The 16,248-nt window shown below is 55.2% G+C and overlaps 1 protein-coding gene across 2 annotated transcripts in view; it reads right to left on the reverse strand.

Annotated features, from left to right (window-relative positions):
- The window catches only part of SLC60A1 (solute carrier family 60 member 1), a 51,345-nt gene extending 36,748 nt beyond the window's left edge, over positions 1-14,597 (reverse strand). For both annotated transcript variants that reach the window (XM_075910088.1, XM_006139191.4), the window contains exons 1-3: positions 14,230-14,597; positions 5,343-5,541; positions 4,944-5,183 (exon numbers count right to left, since the gene is read on the reverse strand). In XM_075910088.1, the coding sequence (XP_075766203.1) occupies positions 4,944-5,183; positions 5,343-5,541; positions 14,230-14,459 (669 nt within the window). In that variant the 5' untranslated portion in view covers positions 14,460-14,597. The remainder of the gene's footprint in view (positions 1-4,943; positions 5,184-5,342; positions 5,542-14,229) is intronic.
- Positions 14,598-16,248: the final 1,651 nt, after the last annotated feature.

Genomic DNA, 16,248 nt, shown 5'->3' on the forward strand with positions numbered 1-16,248 from the left:
GCTGCCCTGATAGATGTACAAACTTCAGTGGTGATTGCGAGACAGCTAGTAACCCACCGCACTATTTCATCTGGATGCACAAGTGTGGTCTCTGCAGGTATTCCAATACTGTACTCACCGGATAGGACTACAGTCCAGATAGTCAGATCCCTAGCTAGGACCATAGTAATGAGGCATGGGCTAGCCCTGGGATTAATTACCCAGGACTCCAGAGGGGTTTACACAGCTTACACTGAAGTGTGCACTGCTGTAGCTTTGTTACATCGATTAGAGCCAGCTCTGGCAGGTCTATGAGCAGCGGTCACACACTGGGGTTGCAGTGGGGACACTCCCTGAGTCTGCACCCACAAAAGCCAGGATGCTAAGAAAACAGGGATTACCATTCTAGAGGCCATTTTTGACCATCTGGAGTGAGCTGTCGTTTGGGGCCCAATCCTGCTCCTAATGCATTAACTGCAAAGCTCCCATTGATGTCACTGGGAACAGGATCGGGCCCCGACCAAAAAAACTCTACTGCCGAGCTTCGCCATGGCACCTCAGCTCTGCTGTTTAACGCAGGTTTGCAGGGATTTTGCTGGTGCTCAGAGCCAAAAGGCTCTGGGAGGGAGTTTGGGTGCAGACTCTGGGAGAGATGGCAGGTGGGGCCAGGGCAGAAACCCAGCCCCAAACTTTGACAGAGCAGGGCCCCCAGGCAAGGAATATTCCTTGTGCCCAGGCAGCTGCCAATGTGGTCAACCATAGTCAACCCTCTGACTTTACCCAGCTGCATGTTGGGAGAGAACCATAGAACCACAGAGCTGGAAGAGACCTCAGGAGTCATCAAGTCCAGCACCCTGCCCAAAGCAGGACCAATCCCAACTAGATCAACCCAACCAGAGACCTGTTAAGCTGAGACTTAAACACCTCTAGGGATGGAGATTCCACCCCCTCCCTAGGGAACCCATCCCAGCACTTCCCCACCCTCCTAGGGAAATAGTTTTTCCTAATATCCAACCTAGACCTCCCCCACTGTAACTTAAGACTATTGCTCCTTGTTCTGCATCCGTAACTACTGAGAACAGCCTGTCTCCATCCTCTTTGGAACCTCCCTTCAAGACGTTGAAGGCTGCTATCAAATCCCCCCTCACGCTTCTCTTCTGCAGACTAAACAAACCCAACTCTCTCTTTGTCATGAATAAAGGAGAGGGCTCTGGAGGGCAGGGCTGCCCTGGCAAGCGTATGGAAAGAACAGCAATAAATAAAATGGACTCGTGACTGTGCTTTGAGATCTTTGGAGGGATGCAGAGAATTAGCCTCATTCTCTCTTTTCAGGGACTTCTCAGCCCCCATCACCGCGGTATCCAAGCTTCATCAGTTAACACATCCTCACAACATCTCCGCACAGGTGGGGCTATTTCCCTCATTTCAGACGGGGGAACCTGAGGCTGATACAACTCGTCCGAGGTCACGCAGGATCAACCCAGACCACCTGAGTCCCAGTCAAGTGCTGTAACCACACGGTCTCTCCTCTTTCGGCACCCCGACACCCAGCCCTATGGATGGCCTGCCTTGCTCACTACTCGGAGACCTGGGTTAAGATCCTGCCATGGACAGCTGAGTTCAGACGGGTGACGGGAGTAACACTCCAGACATCAGGGGCGGAAGAGGCAGAAAGGGAGTGCTCACTCGATTGATCAGCATCCAGGGAGGGCGCTCACCTCTAGCGGGAGGATGAGGCCATCAGCGCTGGTCGTCTACAAAAAGATGGAACTTCAGAGGGGGTCTCAGAACAGAGTGTGGGGTGGAGGGAAACATGAGCCAACTGCGCTGGAGAGGTAGCCCCTGGGGGCCCGCTGAGAAGAGTACAAGATGCTCCTTTGCCCCACCAGCAAAAGCTCCTTGCAACATGGGATTAGTAAACCAAGAGCTACCACTGCAAGTGTGTTTCAGCTGTGGCTCTAGTGCTGCTCACTGCCCGAGAATGACTAAGATCCAGACAGAACAGACAGATTCGTGGCTGAGGTTCACCGCTACTCAACATTCTCTCTCTGATTACTACTTGGAAACAGTATGCTGACCCCTTATACTGACGTACTGAAAGGTGGCCTGGGGAGGGAGTCAAGGCACTGGACTTGCAAGTCAGGAGCGCTGGGTCTGAGCTCTGCCACAGACTCTCTGTGGGACCTCAGCCAAGTCACTTAAACACTCTGCATTTCAGTTCTTCCTCTGGAACACAGGGATCCCACAGCTCCCGATCTCTTACCTGTGCTTGTCCACATAGACTGCGAGCTACTAGGCAGGGACAGTCTCTCAGAATGCATATTCACAAGTAACGGGGGCACACCTGGGTGGTGCACTGGTAAGAAAGTGGCCAGCTGGGGATGGGGCCTTAATCCTGCCCTCTGTCCTACCCTTCCATCCCCAGCAGCCAGGACCTCAACACACAGGCCTGTCAGGAGCGTTCCGGGTGCGTGGCACAGGCAGCCAGGACCCCGCTCACCCTTAGCTCCCTTCCCATGCCTTGGATCCCTGCCCCCACAGCTCCCATTTGGCTGGGAACAGGAGCAGCACAGGGCAGGGTCACCAATAGGGGTTAGTCTCCTGTCCCACACTCCACACACACACCCCAGCCCCCTGCCCTGACTCCTGCATCCCACCCCATCCCACACACCTCTAGTCCTGAGCCCCCCCATCCCAACCCTGACTCCTGCACCCTCCCACACACCCCAACCCCCTGCCCGGACTCCTGTACCCCTCCCACACATCTCAACCCCCCCCTCCCCGGCACTCTCACTCCCACTTACATTTCTTACAGGTACTGTTGTATTGCAACACCCTCACACTCTGCCCTGAGCACCTCCCTCCCCACAAGGGGAGCAGGTTGGTGATAGGACAGGACCTGTAAGAAATGTAAGTTACTTTCACCTCAGCACCTGGCACAGCCTGATCTCAGCAAGGGGCTGGGGTGCTGCTATAAAAGAATCCGAATGTCAGGTTGTTTCCTGCCCCAATAGGTGACAAGGCAAAGCTGAGTCCTTCTAGACCCCCTCTTCTCACTCTTGTTTCAGTTCCAGTGCCGTTTTCAGCAGCTGATCACCAACCAACTGGACACGACTGCTTTATGCCACTGGCAAGCCGAGCGCAGTGGACACTGACTGTTCTGTTTCTCCAGATGTGACTCCTGACTATCAATTAGAATCAATATAGACCGTGCTTGGTCCTGCCGTGGGGGCAGGGGACTGGACTCGTTGACCTCTCAAGGTCCCTTCCAGTTCTAGTGTGCTAGGATTCTAGGATTGCAGGAGGGGAGGAAGCTCTCCAGCAGGCAGAAAGCGCGAGTCCAGGTCAGAGATCATGCGCCTAGTCAAGGCCAGAATAATGCAACATTAGGGATGCAAAATCTTGTATAACTGGTTAATGTGATGCTTAACCAGTTCTAGGTGGGGCTGGCAGAGGGAAGCTGCTCCAGCCACAAGCTGGGCCCACAGTGGGCAGGGGCTGTTCCAGACAGCCAGAGTAGTCACTGTGTGAGGCAGACCCCGCAGAGCGGGAGCAGCCCCCTGTCCACAGCAGCCCCCACTGGTTAATCATTCACATCCCTGTGTGACACACCCTGATGGAGAGCTGGGTTCTCAGCTCCTTTGCAACTCATACCACTGGCCTCCCTGTGCAAGACACCAGACCTGCTAATCTTTCCGCTGGTCTCTAGCAACCATCCCCTGGAACAAGTTCGGGGGGTGACTATCCCCAACCCCAGGCCGCAGGAGAGCTGGGGACAGGAAGTGACGATTGTTAAACCCAGAAGGGGCGTGTGCAGGAATGCAGCGCGGCTACCAAGGGGCTAACACCTCTCCTCGTGAAGACGGTGCAAGATGGAAAAATGCCACCTAGGGAACTATTAATGCCGCTTCCCACTGCACCCTCCCTGTGCCTTCCAGGTCACCCATCCAAACCCTGCTCCTCCCTAGCCCTGCTAAGTGCTGGCAGGGGCTTGGCATCAGGTGGGAATCACAGGGTTCCTTGTTTCAGCCTCCGCACCATGCGTGCCTTCTGGGCGAAGGCGCCGCTCCCTCCTCCTGGCAGCACATCAATGCTTAATGGGAAGCCTGGATGCATCAGAGCCTGCTGACCAGCCTGTGCTCTGGGCAGCCCCGGGAATGGGCTGCAGGGGAAAGCCAGGCGCACGAGGGCCGGAGCCGCGACATGCGCAAGAGAAGTGGTGCTGGGCTCACAGCGCGGTCCTCGCCGCCTGCCTCCGGGGGGACAGGCCCAGCCTGGGCGTGTGGGAGGGTCACCTCAGAAGAGCGTTGAGGGCACGGAAGGGCCCAGCATCCCCCTCCCCCTCCCCGGGGTTCCCAGAGAGCTGCCGGGAATCCCCGCGCCAAGCCCCAGACGAATCAAAGGTTGCACGGTGTGAGCAGGGAGGGGGGAGGGGTGGGTGACCGGGGGGGGGGCCTTGCGCTGCGGTTCCAAGGTCCGGTGCGCCCTGGGAAGCGTGGAGGGGCCCGGCAGCCATTTGACGTCCCTGTCTGAATATTCACCAGCCGCAGTCACCCGTGCCGGCTGGCTGAGCTGCCAGGGCGACCTTTGCAGCGACCTCCACCCCCAACCGGGGGGCCCCGTCTGCGGAGGGGAGGGAGGGGAGAGCTGGGAACTGGGCTGAAATGCAGCAGCGAGGCAGTTCCTGCTGTCTCACCTACCTCTGGCGGCAATGGGATACAGTGGTGACCTATGCTAAGCTGGTGGGGGGCTCTGCTGGACATAAATACCTGCCAGCTCCCTCCCCACAGGCGTGGAGTTGACCGTTCAAAAGTTTTGGCCCCAGCGATGGGGCATGAGGGCGTCATTTGAGCTCCCCGTCTCACATGCCAAAATGTTGTGGGCCGGCCCTGGGTGCCATGCGGAGGAAGAGCCAAGGCAAGAGACACTAGGCTCCCACTGGGGCACCCAGTCGCGACACTCACGTTGATCAGGGCCATGATCCAGAAGGCGTAGGACACACGCGTCGTCACCATCCCTTTCATTGGCAGCTCGTATTGCGACAGGTTGCCAGGGTGGTGGGGGACCAGCGACTTGCGGAGATGAGGGAGGTTGCTGGTGGTGTTGAGCGTGGCATTTGACTGGATGCAGTTGGAGTCCGAGAGGAAAGGGTCAGCGATCAGCGGGCTGAGCAGGGCCCCAAACCCCACAAAGAAGTGAAGGACCTGGAAGGGAGGACAAAGGCCGAGAGGTTCATTTTCTGCTCTGGTCTGCAGAGAAGCCGCCGGAGCCTCCTCCTGACAGCACAAGCCCCGGCTCCAGACGCACAGAGAGCGCCGCTCAATGGAACTGCCCCCAGGGACAAGCCAACGCCTTCGCCTCACCTGCAGGAAGACAGCCGAGTCCTTCTGGTAGATCTTCACCAGCTGCATGTTGGAGATGGTGTCGATGCATCCCATGGCCAGCCCGGCCACGGCCATGACCACCGCCAGCACCACCACATTGTGGCAGAGGGGGATGAAGGCGAAGACCACGGAGATAGCGAGGGACGACACAAAGAGAGCCACTAGGGACTGAGCCAACCTGAGGCGGGAGAGAGGACACAAAGGGACAGCGTTACCCCAGGAGAGCCCTGCCCAACCATGGCGTCTGCTGGCTGTCGAGGGACACGCCCGCAGCTCCCCTGGCAGTAGCGTCCTTAGTCTGGTAACAGGCCCGTCCTGTCCACACGGCACTCAGAGCCCCTGGAGCACGGCAGAGCAGCGCACAAGGCTGGCACCACCCTGGCTATGTTACCATTCAGCTCCTGGTGGGGAAAGGATCCCGGGGCATATTCCTACATCAGACGATGACGTTGGCTCCGGCTGCGCTGCAGGGAGGCAGGATCTGGCCCTTCGCACGGTTCCCAGCCCAGACGGGACCATGACGATCACCTAGTCAGGCCGGTGCGACAGTGGCCACCGAAACGGGGCCCTTAGTTATGGGCTCAGTGGTGGGAGAGCGGGACGGAGGAGGGCCAGAGTCAGGGCCGTGGAACCGGGCGGGAAGCACCTGTGTGGCTCCCAGCCAGGTTGAGGACAGCTTGGGAACCAACGAGTAGCAGGTGAGGGGTCACTTCCCAATGGCCCCTTGCTGCTCTCAGGGGTGCTGTGGACTGAATGCCTCCTGGACACTTAACACCTGGCTCCCCTGGAGACGTGGAGAGGCCACAGGGGGGCACACTGGCACGGAGAATATGGCACCTGCCCCTGCCAGGGCCGTCCATCCACCTCGGCTGTCACAGTAGGAAAAGCGAAATCCCGTCCGTTTTTATTTAAACCCCTTTGCTTCTGCCTGGGCAGGAACACGTGTGACCTGACGAGGGCCCACCATGAGCACATGTATTGCTTTAGCCGTCTGCCCTTTGGGCTTGTCTCCCGCCCTCACGCTGGGCCTCTGCCAGACCTGTCTTCTGGGAGCTCCCTCCTTCCTCCTCCTCTTCCCGGGCTGCAGCACCAGAGAGTGAGGAGTCTGGCTAAGGCTTTCTTCCAAGCTGCGCCCTGAGCACACGGCCCCAGGCAGCACGCCAAAGGTCTCCATGCCCACATCCCATGATCTCATAGGGAGGGGGGGGGAAGCAATAACCTTGATCACCAAATTGAGGGCTGAGACCTCTGTAATCAGGTGGAATTTACTCAGGCACGTGTTGGCTAGAGGAGAGGCTGCAAGCCAGGTAGGACGTGCCCTCTGTTCAGGAAGGTTTTGCGTTATAGCGGAGAGGGGCAGCACACTGTGGCCGTGAGAAGGAGTCACGCTATACCCAGCCCTGGGTGTATCTGACTCGCTGAGAAGCCATTATTTGCTGCAGACTCTCAGGTTTCTTTCAAAATGCAAAGTGTCCAGACCTGATGCATGCAGAGCGAGCCTTACAAATGTAACCTGAGGGTAAATGGTGCAGCAGTGACAGCCTCTATCAGCTCCTCCCACCCCACTGTACAAATTGTACCGGCCTGAAATGAGAGCTGCTGCATGCTGGTCAACACATGTTAACTCTGAAACCTACTGATACCACACTCACAAACAACTGTGTCCATTGCTGTTCATTTTAACATCAGAATACAATGCACCTAACCTCCGTTTAGACTGGAAAAGTCGGCATCGCTTATTTTTTCTGCTTGTATAGCCCTAACAGAGTGGGATCTCTGGGTGCTACCACAACAAATATTTGGTTCTTCTACAATCCCCAGCTGCAACCCACCCAAGGTACCAGAAGCTCCCGCTTTCCCAATGGCTCCCTTCTCCCGTCACTGTCTAGCTACATCCCCAGTGTGGAAAACCTCTACAGTACCACAGTGAAATCAGCTTAGTTTTCCCCTGCATCCGGCTGCAAGGGCCCAGAGCTCCTACCTACCTAGCCACGCTCACAGGCAAGTGCTTCAGAAAAACTTAAAGGACCCTAGCGTAAGGTGGAGAAGTCTGTAACAAGTGAGTAATAAGTCTGCTGTAACAGCTCGCCGCATAAGGGGACCGAGCCCAGCTTGGCACTGATCCGCTGCGAAGCTGCCAAGTCTGAAGGCAGGAAGGAAGGAAGGAAAGAGAGACCAGACAGCAAAGCACTGAAAAGACCAAGACTAGCAAAACGTGAGACTCTGTAGAGCCTCAGCAGAGAATGGCTTGCTCAGATAGCTCCCGCAGGGAGACTGCTTCCCCGTTAGCACCTTGCAGTCCCTTTAGGCATCTGCAGCTCTCTGATGGAGCAGGGCTGGTCCCTTTGGGACACGCAAGTATCACTCCCTAGCCGACCAGAGGGGGGCGGTGCTGGGTGATGCAAGAGACACCGGTTCTGGCAGGAGACACAGAGAGGGATCAGCAGGAACAGCAAAGCCCCCTGGCACAAGCATGCAAACGATACCCTCTGCCGGCAGAACCCATTCCCCTCGCGCCGGCAGGAGGCGCAGCATGGAGGAAACCCACTACCGCATCTCATTATGGAGCAGCGCGGCGTGGGGGCAGCAGCCCTCAGCCCACAAGTCCTGGCTTCTAGTAGGGATGCAAAATCCTGGGTAATGTGTTAACCGGTTACATGATCGGTTTAATCAGTTAGGCCCCTGCTGCAGCACTGGCCCACCTGGGCTGGAGCAGCCCCCTGACCCTGGCATACCACAGGCAGGGGATGCTCCAACCGGGCCTGGGCACTGGTTAACTGGTTACCCTGGTAACCGGTTAACCCTTTGCAGCCCTAGCTTCTACAGGCCCCCAGCGCTGACACTGCCATGCAGCCATTGGAGAGGCCGCAGCTGCAGAGAGGAGACTTGAGTGCGAGGGACCCGTGGCCCATTTCGGGGGGTCGGCGAGTGTTTGGGAGAAGGGAATAGCTTATGCGTCCTAGCCAACGTGCTGCGTCCTGTCCCTCAACAGGCAAGAGCCACAGCTGGGCAGGGGCCAGTTGCCACGCTCGTTGGCACGCTGAGTCTGTAGCCATCTCCCTGTTTCGCCAAGGAAGTTGAGAGTCTGAAACAGGTTTTATGGCAAAATCCATTCTCCAAAGCAGGTGGCTTACTGGTCAGAGCAGCCATGTCAGAGCCAGGGCATCTGCTGTGGAGTCCTGACTGCTATTGGCTTGCTGGCCTTGAACGTACCCCTCTCTGCGCCCCTGCTCCCCCACCTGCACAATGAGGGCAACTCCAGCCTCACAGTGCAAGAGGCTTCATAGCTCACCAGGCACTTTGATACCCTGGGGCAAAGCAGGCCTAAGGGCAAATGTACATTCTTACTCCGCCGGACTCACGGATCCATTTTGAGTCTTGCCTCAAGCATTCAAATTTTAAAAATTAATTGTTTTTGAGGGTTCAACATTTCACAGGGTGCTCACCCAGCCTCTCATGCAGTTTGGTTCTTTTAAGAGCCCCGGTCCCCACAATCAAGTTCACAAGACACAAACAAGAAACCGCAAAGACATATGGTCATGGAATAAAACAAGAGGCAAGTAAGAGAAAGGCGTCGCAGAGGAACAAGGCAGCCCTCCCTAGGGTATGGGATGACACCCCCCCGGGGAAAAGATCTGTAAGTATTAGCAGCCAGTCAATATGAGATGGTAGAAACGTGCATCAAGAGATCCCAGAAATGTCTTTTATGTTCTGCAGTGTTAGCAAAACAACTCCCGCTGCCGGACTTGGTTAGCGAGTGCATTCATTACCGGAGTTAAACATTAATCGCTAATTATTTCATGTCCTTAAAAAGAGCTAAAACATAGATTCTATTTTTGAAAAAATAGCCTCCAGCAATGTATCACTAATTGTACAATCGCTTCTTTACACAGCCCCTGTGGCCAGCAGAGGAAATCCACTTTGCATTCCGCCCCGCCGACTTCCCCATGCCCTCTCCCCCACCCTAGCTATCTCTGGCATTAGTGAGTATGGAGGAATTGCTCACTTCCAGCCACTGACTTCCAAATGAAGTCATTTGCTGTCAGGTATGTGTGAGGAGCACACAGCTCTCCACGGATCGTGGGACTTGGCCTCCCACTGAAAGGCAGCGTGAGCGGGTTGTCTAACCCACCAAGTTCCTTTGAAAACCTCAGCTCTTTCCCTGTATCTTTGCAAGACGGGGGATGGAGAGATAGGCCTTGAGGATGAAAAATCCATGCACGCCTCAGCGGGCTTTTTAAAAGGGGACTGTCTGGAGCATCACAACCAAAGTGCAACATCAGCAGTTCCTGCTGGCTCGCCTACCTCTGGCTGCAATGGGATACAGTGGTGACCTATGCTAAGCTGGTGGGGGGCTCTGCTGGACATAAATACCTGCCAGCTCCCTCGCCACAGGCGTGGAGTTGACAGAGGCAGGGGTGTGTATAAAGCCCACCAAAGAAAGAGGGTGGAAGTGGTTGCCTTGATTAGCCTCCTCTGATGAAGTGGGTTTTACCCACATACGCTGATGCCCTCAGAAATCTATTAGTCCCTACCGTGCGGCAGGACTCCTGGTTGTGTTTGCTGCTACAGACTAACTCAGACTGAGACAGGAGGAGGCTGCATTGCCCTGGAACTGAGAGAAGGAATGTGGAACTTCAAGCCAGTCTCAGAGGAGGGAGCTGCGTTAGGTTGTGACTTTAAAAACGAGTGGTCCTGTGGCACCTTAGTTGCCTTCCCTAGTGGCCAGACACAGGCCTTGGCGAGGCAGGATCAGGCCCCAAGAGGGGAAAGAGTTTATGAGGAGGAAAGGGGAAGAATCTTTTCTCCACCCGTCATAGGGCCACCCTGGGGAGCGTCCTTTTAGGTGAAGCCTGGGAAGGGTTACACAACACAGCACCAAATCTCCACATTCCCACCCCCCAGTTTTGGTAGCGACAGTGGGGCTAGCTGGGTGCTGGGTCCACACTCAGGACAGATGCAGCCCCTGAAAAAGCGAACAAGGGGCAGGAGCCCGGATACCACTACAATGGGAGCGGCAGCAGAGCGGAGACTAGACAGCCACAGAAGAGCCATGCAGAGGAGTGCCAGGTGGAGGAGAAAATAAAATCAGTTTTCACAGTGGCAGGGCCGAGTCTTAAAATCCAGCCATCAGAAGTTACAGCAAGTGAGGAAGGTGGGGGAAGCAGAGAGGGAGGGCGACAGCTTCTCAAAAGAGCTGTGGGCCAGGTTTCCTAGCCTCCCGCGCCACCCACTGTCAGAGCCGGATTTTCCAAAGAGCACAGCTCTTATTGAAGTATCTAGATCAGGGCCAGATTGGCAGGAAGGCTCCATACTCTGCAGCTCCCAGGGTGACCATTCTGGCCAGATTTTTGCACATGCTCAGTTCACAGCGGGAACCCGCTCATCTGAAAATCTGGCCCAGAGAACACAATAAAATGGGCTTCTTTAATGCTTTTCCAGGGCTGCTTACACGAAGCCAAGCAGCCAAGCAGAAGAGGCACCTAAACCTAATGTGCCCTAAGGGATGTGGCAGCATTTAGCATCTAACTAAGCTAAGGGAGTGTTAAGGTGCGATCCAGGCCATGTGGTATCCTCAAAACCTGTCACCATCCACGCATTCCTGTTCCTCTTGTAAAAAGCTATCTTCTTCTGCACTCCCTAACCACGGTGCCCTACAAAAACTATAAGCACCCTGAATCATAAGACAGGGACATGCCAACTCTATGAATAGGCTCACACTTTTAGCTGAATTTGGTTCCTTGCAGTTATATAAGGCATGTCTCCTCCTACATTTTCAGCACAGAGGATGCCAGCAGTTGGCTGAACCAGCAGCTCCCAGGTTCAGTAAGATTACTCCGAGGGTGTACGAGACACGGATCCTTCCATACTAATCTAGGTCACGTTACATGCCTGCACACTCCTAGATTTCAGGAGCTTACACAACAGCAGAGTTGGGCCCTATGTTATTAAGCTCTCTGGTTAGAGGAACCAAAGGACATCTGGAACCCCATCTACACTGCAGTTACAGCCAGTGGCCAAGTTAACAGCATAGTTATGCCTTGAGTTAATTATAGCATTCAATTCTGTAGAGCAGGGAAAACCAGATCCACGTCCAAAGATTTAGCCCAGATAAGAACAAAGCACAGATGCCATCTATACTACAAATTAGAACCAGGTCTCCTGTCTTGATTGTGACAGTCATGTCAATGGGGCCTTAGCAAGCTTTAGCAGAAGCTGTCAGTTGTTTCAGTCTAGGCAGTATGGCCTAGTGCTCTGACCAGCAGGCTGGGAGACAGGTGTTCCTGAGTTCTAGCCTTTACAATCCTACCCCACTCTAGCAGACCATGACTTCTAGAGTCATTTTACCACCATGTGCGTCAGTTTTCCTATCTGTAAAATGGGCATAATACAAACTGCATCAGGACTCTGTGGGATTTAAATAGCTAATGTTTAATATATGTAAAATGGAGTGCCATTGCTCATTTCAAAGTTAGCTCTGTAATGCTGCTCAGTGTGCCCTGGACATGTGGGAAATACCCCTCCTGCCCCAAATACCCACCACTTCCCATTAGGAATTTCAGCAACTGTTTTAAGCATGTTGCCTGGGCTGTGAAGAGCCACACATAGGTGTCTTGGGTTATTAAGGCAGTATTTTGCTCCACGCAGGATTAAAAATCCAAGACAGCAAAAATCCATTCTTAGGGAAATCTTAAGAGGTCCATGTTGCACAGGCTGGACACCAGGAAGAATCAACATGAATATGGCACTCCTGACTGAGTAATCATAGGTCCGCATTTACCTAATCTCACCTTCGAATGCACAGGCTAGTAGAAGTAGTGCTGGCAAAAGATACTGAGCTGAGTCTGAAATCCACTATCCATTTCACAGGCAGGGCAAGCTTCCCATACACTGTCCCCTTCCAATATGTCCCACCCTGACCTGACAAGCAGTGCAGCCTCCTGGTCAAGATACTTCTGCTGATCTCCTCTAGGGCTATTTCCCCTCCAAGCACACAGCCTGGGGCTCCTCTACTCAAAATGATATCAGTGCAGCTCAATGAGGCTGGCAATTTCACCTCCAGTCAATTCCAAGTCCCTTGACAGGTACTAATCAGAGTTCTCCCCAGAATGCCTCCTTCACAAGTCAAGAGAACAGTTTTAAACCACTTTCTAATAAACACTTTCTACTCCTAAGAGAATCATGCAAGTAATGACAGAGACACACACATGAACACCCCCACTTCTACAAAATTCAGCTACACGGATGAATAACTTCTTAAATAACCCATTGATTATGGTGACACACATAAACCTGTAAGGGAACATTTTAACCTGCCTGGTCACTCTGTCATGGATTTTAATGTGGCCATTCTTCTACAAAGGAATGTCATCAGCCAATGACAGAGAGAGAGAGAGAGAGAGAGAGAGAGAGAGAGTGCAGAATTGATATTCATCTACTGATTTGACACTATTTCCCTGATCTTGAACAAAGACATTAATTGGACGTTGCATTATAAAGCCAGGCTCCCCTGCCTTTAACAACTGCATTTTTACAACCAAAGCTAAGAATGGGACACTTCCAACCCACTTACTTAGCCTCATTAGCGCTGGTCCTACAAATTGACAGGCACTTTTTTTTGCTGATCTCTCTCTCTCTCGGTTTCTGTTACTTCCCCTCCAACTCATCTGCAGAAGTGGGTTTTACCCAGGAAAGCTGATGATACTTTATATATTTTTGTGAGTCTCTAAGGTGCCACAGGACAACAAGCAATTGATTTTCATATGCAATAGCTGTCACCTACTCTAAGCTGACACCTGTTTGGAAACCTTTAACTGTGTTGCTGCACATTTTCTAGTTTGGAGAGATCTTAGCGCAAGATTTGCTACAACTCCCTGCCTGGCTGCACTTGGCGGCCTCACGGATTTGTGACTGCTGGTCACTCACCCACATGCCTTATGTGAAACAGACTCTATTCTCTTCAACCCCGTAGCAACTTCATGTTTAGAGCATTATTATCTGAGGTTGAATCTTGTTTGCCCAAACTCCCGGAGCGTAAGCGAACAGCTTGCTGGCTGGCCCTGGGGTTATTAAAACAGGCTCTCCACAATGTTTTTAAATGATCAGGTTAAATAAACACACTTACTGGGGAGTCCCGAGTAAGATCTACAATCTCCCCCCTGCACGCCCCATCTCTGCAATGAGCCCTAGTAAAAATCAATGGCCCGCCACACTGCGCAAGGCACTAGCTGGATGGACCCTGCAGAATGAAACCTGCAGCCTTTATTCTCCGGCGAATTTCAATAGAGCTAAGGATGTGAATGGGGGCTGCCGGTCCAGGTTAGGCTGTTACAAAGCTGTTAGTTGGCACAGTACTTTTCGGACAGCCTGTCTCCCAGAATCTCCATCCCTAGAGGGTTTCAAGTCCCGGCTTGACAAAGCCCTGGCTGGGTTGATTTAGTTGGGATTGGTCCTGCCTTGGGCACGGGGCTGGACTCGGTGACCTCCTGAGGTCTCTTCCAGCCCTAGGGCTCTACGCTTTGAGCCCCAGAGCGCAGCATGAGCACCAGAGGAGAGACGCAGGGGGGAGAGGGGCCGGAGGAGAATGAAAAGCCCCGATTCCAGACGGAAGGGGAGCCAGACCGGGACGGGGCAGCGCAGCGTTTCAAGGCAGCAGGGGAAGCGCTGGAGGAAAATGAAAGATACGGGGGGGAGGCTGGTCCAGCAAAAGCGCCAGCGCCACCTTCGCTCCCAGCCAAGCGGTCCCCACCAGGCGCCTTTCCAGCGCTGGCCAAGCCACGTGGAGAAAGTTCCCTGTCCCCAGGAGCGGGAGCGGGAGCGGCCGGCGCTGGGTGCCGGGGAGCCCGGAGCTCGCCGGCCGCCTTACGTTCGCTTGAAGGCTCCGCCGAGGCAGCTGCCGAGCAGGAGGCAGAACTGCTGCGAGAAGAAGACCCAGGTGATGTGCGAGAGCGAGCTCTGGGTCTGGCAGCGCAGGTCCAGCAGGGTGGGCCCCAGGAAGGCGATGCAGAGGCCGAAGCTGAAGAAGACGCTCCAGTAGGTGAGGGTGGGCTGCAGGTTCCTGCGGAACAGCCCGGCCACCCGCGCGTCCCACCCCATCCCCGGTGCGGAGCGCGGCTCCCGGCCTCCGGCAGGCTGGGCGGCGCGCGGCTGGGCGGCGCCCGGCTCTCATGCGCCCCGCGATCCGGAGTCGCTCCGCGCCCCGGGCAGCAGGATGTGCCTGGCCGCGGCTTGGGCGCTGGCCCCGCCCCGGGGCTCGGGGCGGGCTCTGCCAAGGTGAGCGGCCGGGCCGGGGCGGAGACCAGGACTTGGGGGGCGGGGGAGGGAGCAGGGCTGGCCCCGCCGGGCGCTGGGTCTGTGCTGGGTCTGTGCCCGCTGCAGCCCGGGGAGCGGGGATCGGGCCGGGCTAGGCACAGCGGCCGGGAGCCAGGCACAGGGCGGCGCCCCCGGCTCGCAGCTTCCCCCCGTGCACGGAGCTCGCAGGCCGGTTCGGGGGCTCTCAGCCCCCCCCCCCAATTCTAGCTGCCTCCCCCCATACACTGTACAAATTGTACCAGCCCCCCCACATTGTACAAATTGTATTAGCTCCCCCCATACAAATGGTACCAGTCCCCCCATACAAATTGTACCAGCCTCCCCCCCTGCCGGGCTGCAGGTAGATGCAAGGAGACAGCATGATCCCCGAGATCAGAGCTCAGGCTGAGAAGGGAGGCTGCCAGGACGCAGTGGCTGCTGCTCCCCAGGGCCAGTGCCCAAGCCCAGCATCGCCACCTGCACACATTGGCCCAGCACATCCTGCTGCCAGGGAGCAGAGTGACTCCGGATTGCACAGGAGCAACTCCCGATTGTATGGGAGGGACTCTGGATTGCGGGAGTGTGTAAGAGGATGGCCTGGGAAGGTGTTGGTTCTGGGATTAGTTTCTAGGCCCTTCCAGCTCTGCTCAGAGCCCTGTAAACGGCCTGCCCGGAGGCCTTCAAAAGCCACTTTTGTCATGAGTTCTTCCCTGGGTGCTGCTCAAAAGGCTCTGGGGAGGCGGGGGAAGCCCTGCTCTTGGCCAGGCACTGACCAGTCATTTCCAGAAACCACCAGGTGTCCAGTGGCACCTTAGAGATACCGATTGATTTGGGCATCAGCGTTTGGCCAAATCAGCCGGTGAGTCTCTAAGGTGCCAAAGGGCTCCTGGTTGTTTTTGCAGTTACAAACACCATGGCGACCCTTGAGACTTGCCACCAGTAATTTTCAGCACACTCTGCCCGGGGGAAGCAGTGCCCCAGAACTGAGCTGTGCTGGCTAGGGCAGTTCTGGCTCTGAGTGGTACCTGGCTTCACACCGAGTGTGGGATGTGGGAGCATCACAACATGGCTTAGGAATGCTGCGGCAGGTGCTTCTTTGCACACGGGGTGGTTATTTCAGAGCACTGGCCTCCCACCTTTTTAACCACACGGTCACTTTTTCAATGGAAGTGCAATGTAAGATCTACCTGAAACCCAAATACCCCTGCCCCACTTCCTGCCCCTTCTTTGAGGCCCTGCCCCTGCTCCATCCCTACCCCAAGGCCTCCCCCTGCTCACTCCATCCCCTTTCCTCCCCCATCCTCACTCACTTGCACCAAGCTGGAGTAGGAGGTTGGGGTGCAGGCTCTGGTTTTGAGCCAGGGGGCTTGGAGTGTTGGAAGGGCCCCAGGCATAGCCCAGGGTGGGGAATTGGGGTCCAGGAGGGGCACAGGGGGACTCATGTCTGAGGTAGGAGGTTGGGTGCAGGAGAAGGTTCAGGGCTGGGACAGTCAAAAACCAAAACTAACCCACTTTGTAAGCAGTAAAAGAAGTAACAGTCACCCCCCAGGTATGTGCTGGTTGAGAGGGCAGGACAGTTGGTGTTTGTGACACA

The sequence above is a fragment of the Pelodiscus sinensis genome, chromosome 27, assembly GCF_049634645.1.
Source record: "Pelodiscus sinensis isolate JC-2024 chromosome 27, ASM4963464v1, whole genome shotgun sequence".
Taxonomy (NCBI): Eukaryota; Metazoa; Chordata; order Testudines; family Trionychidae; genus Pelodiscus; species Pelodiscus sinensis.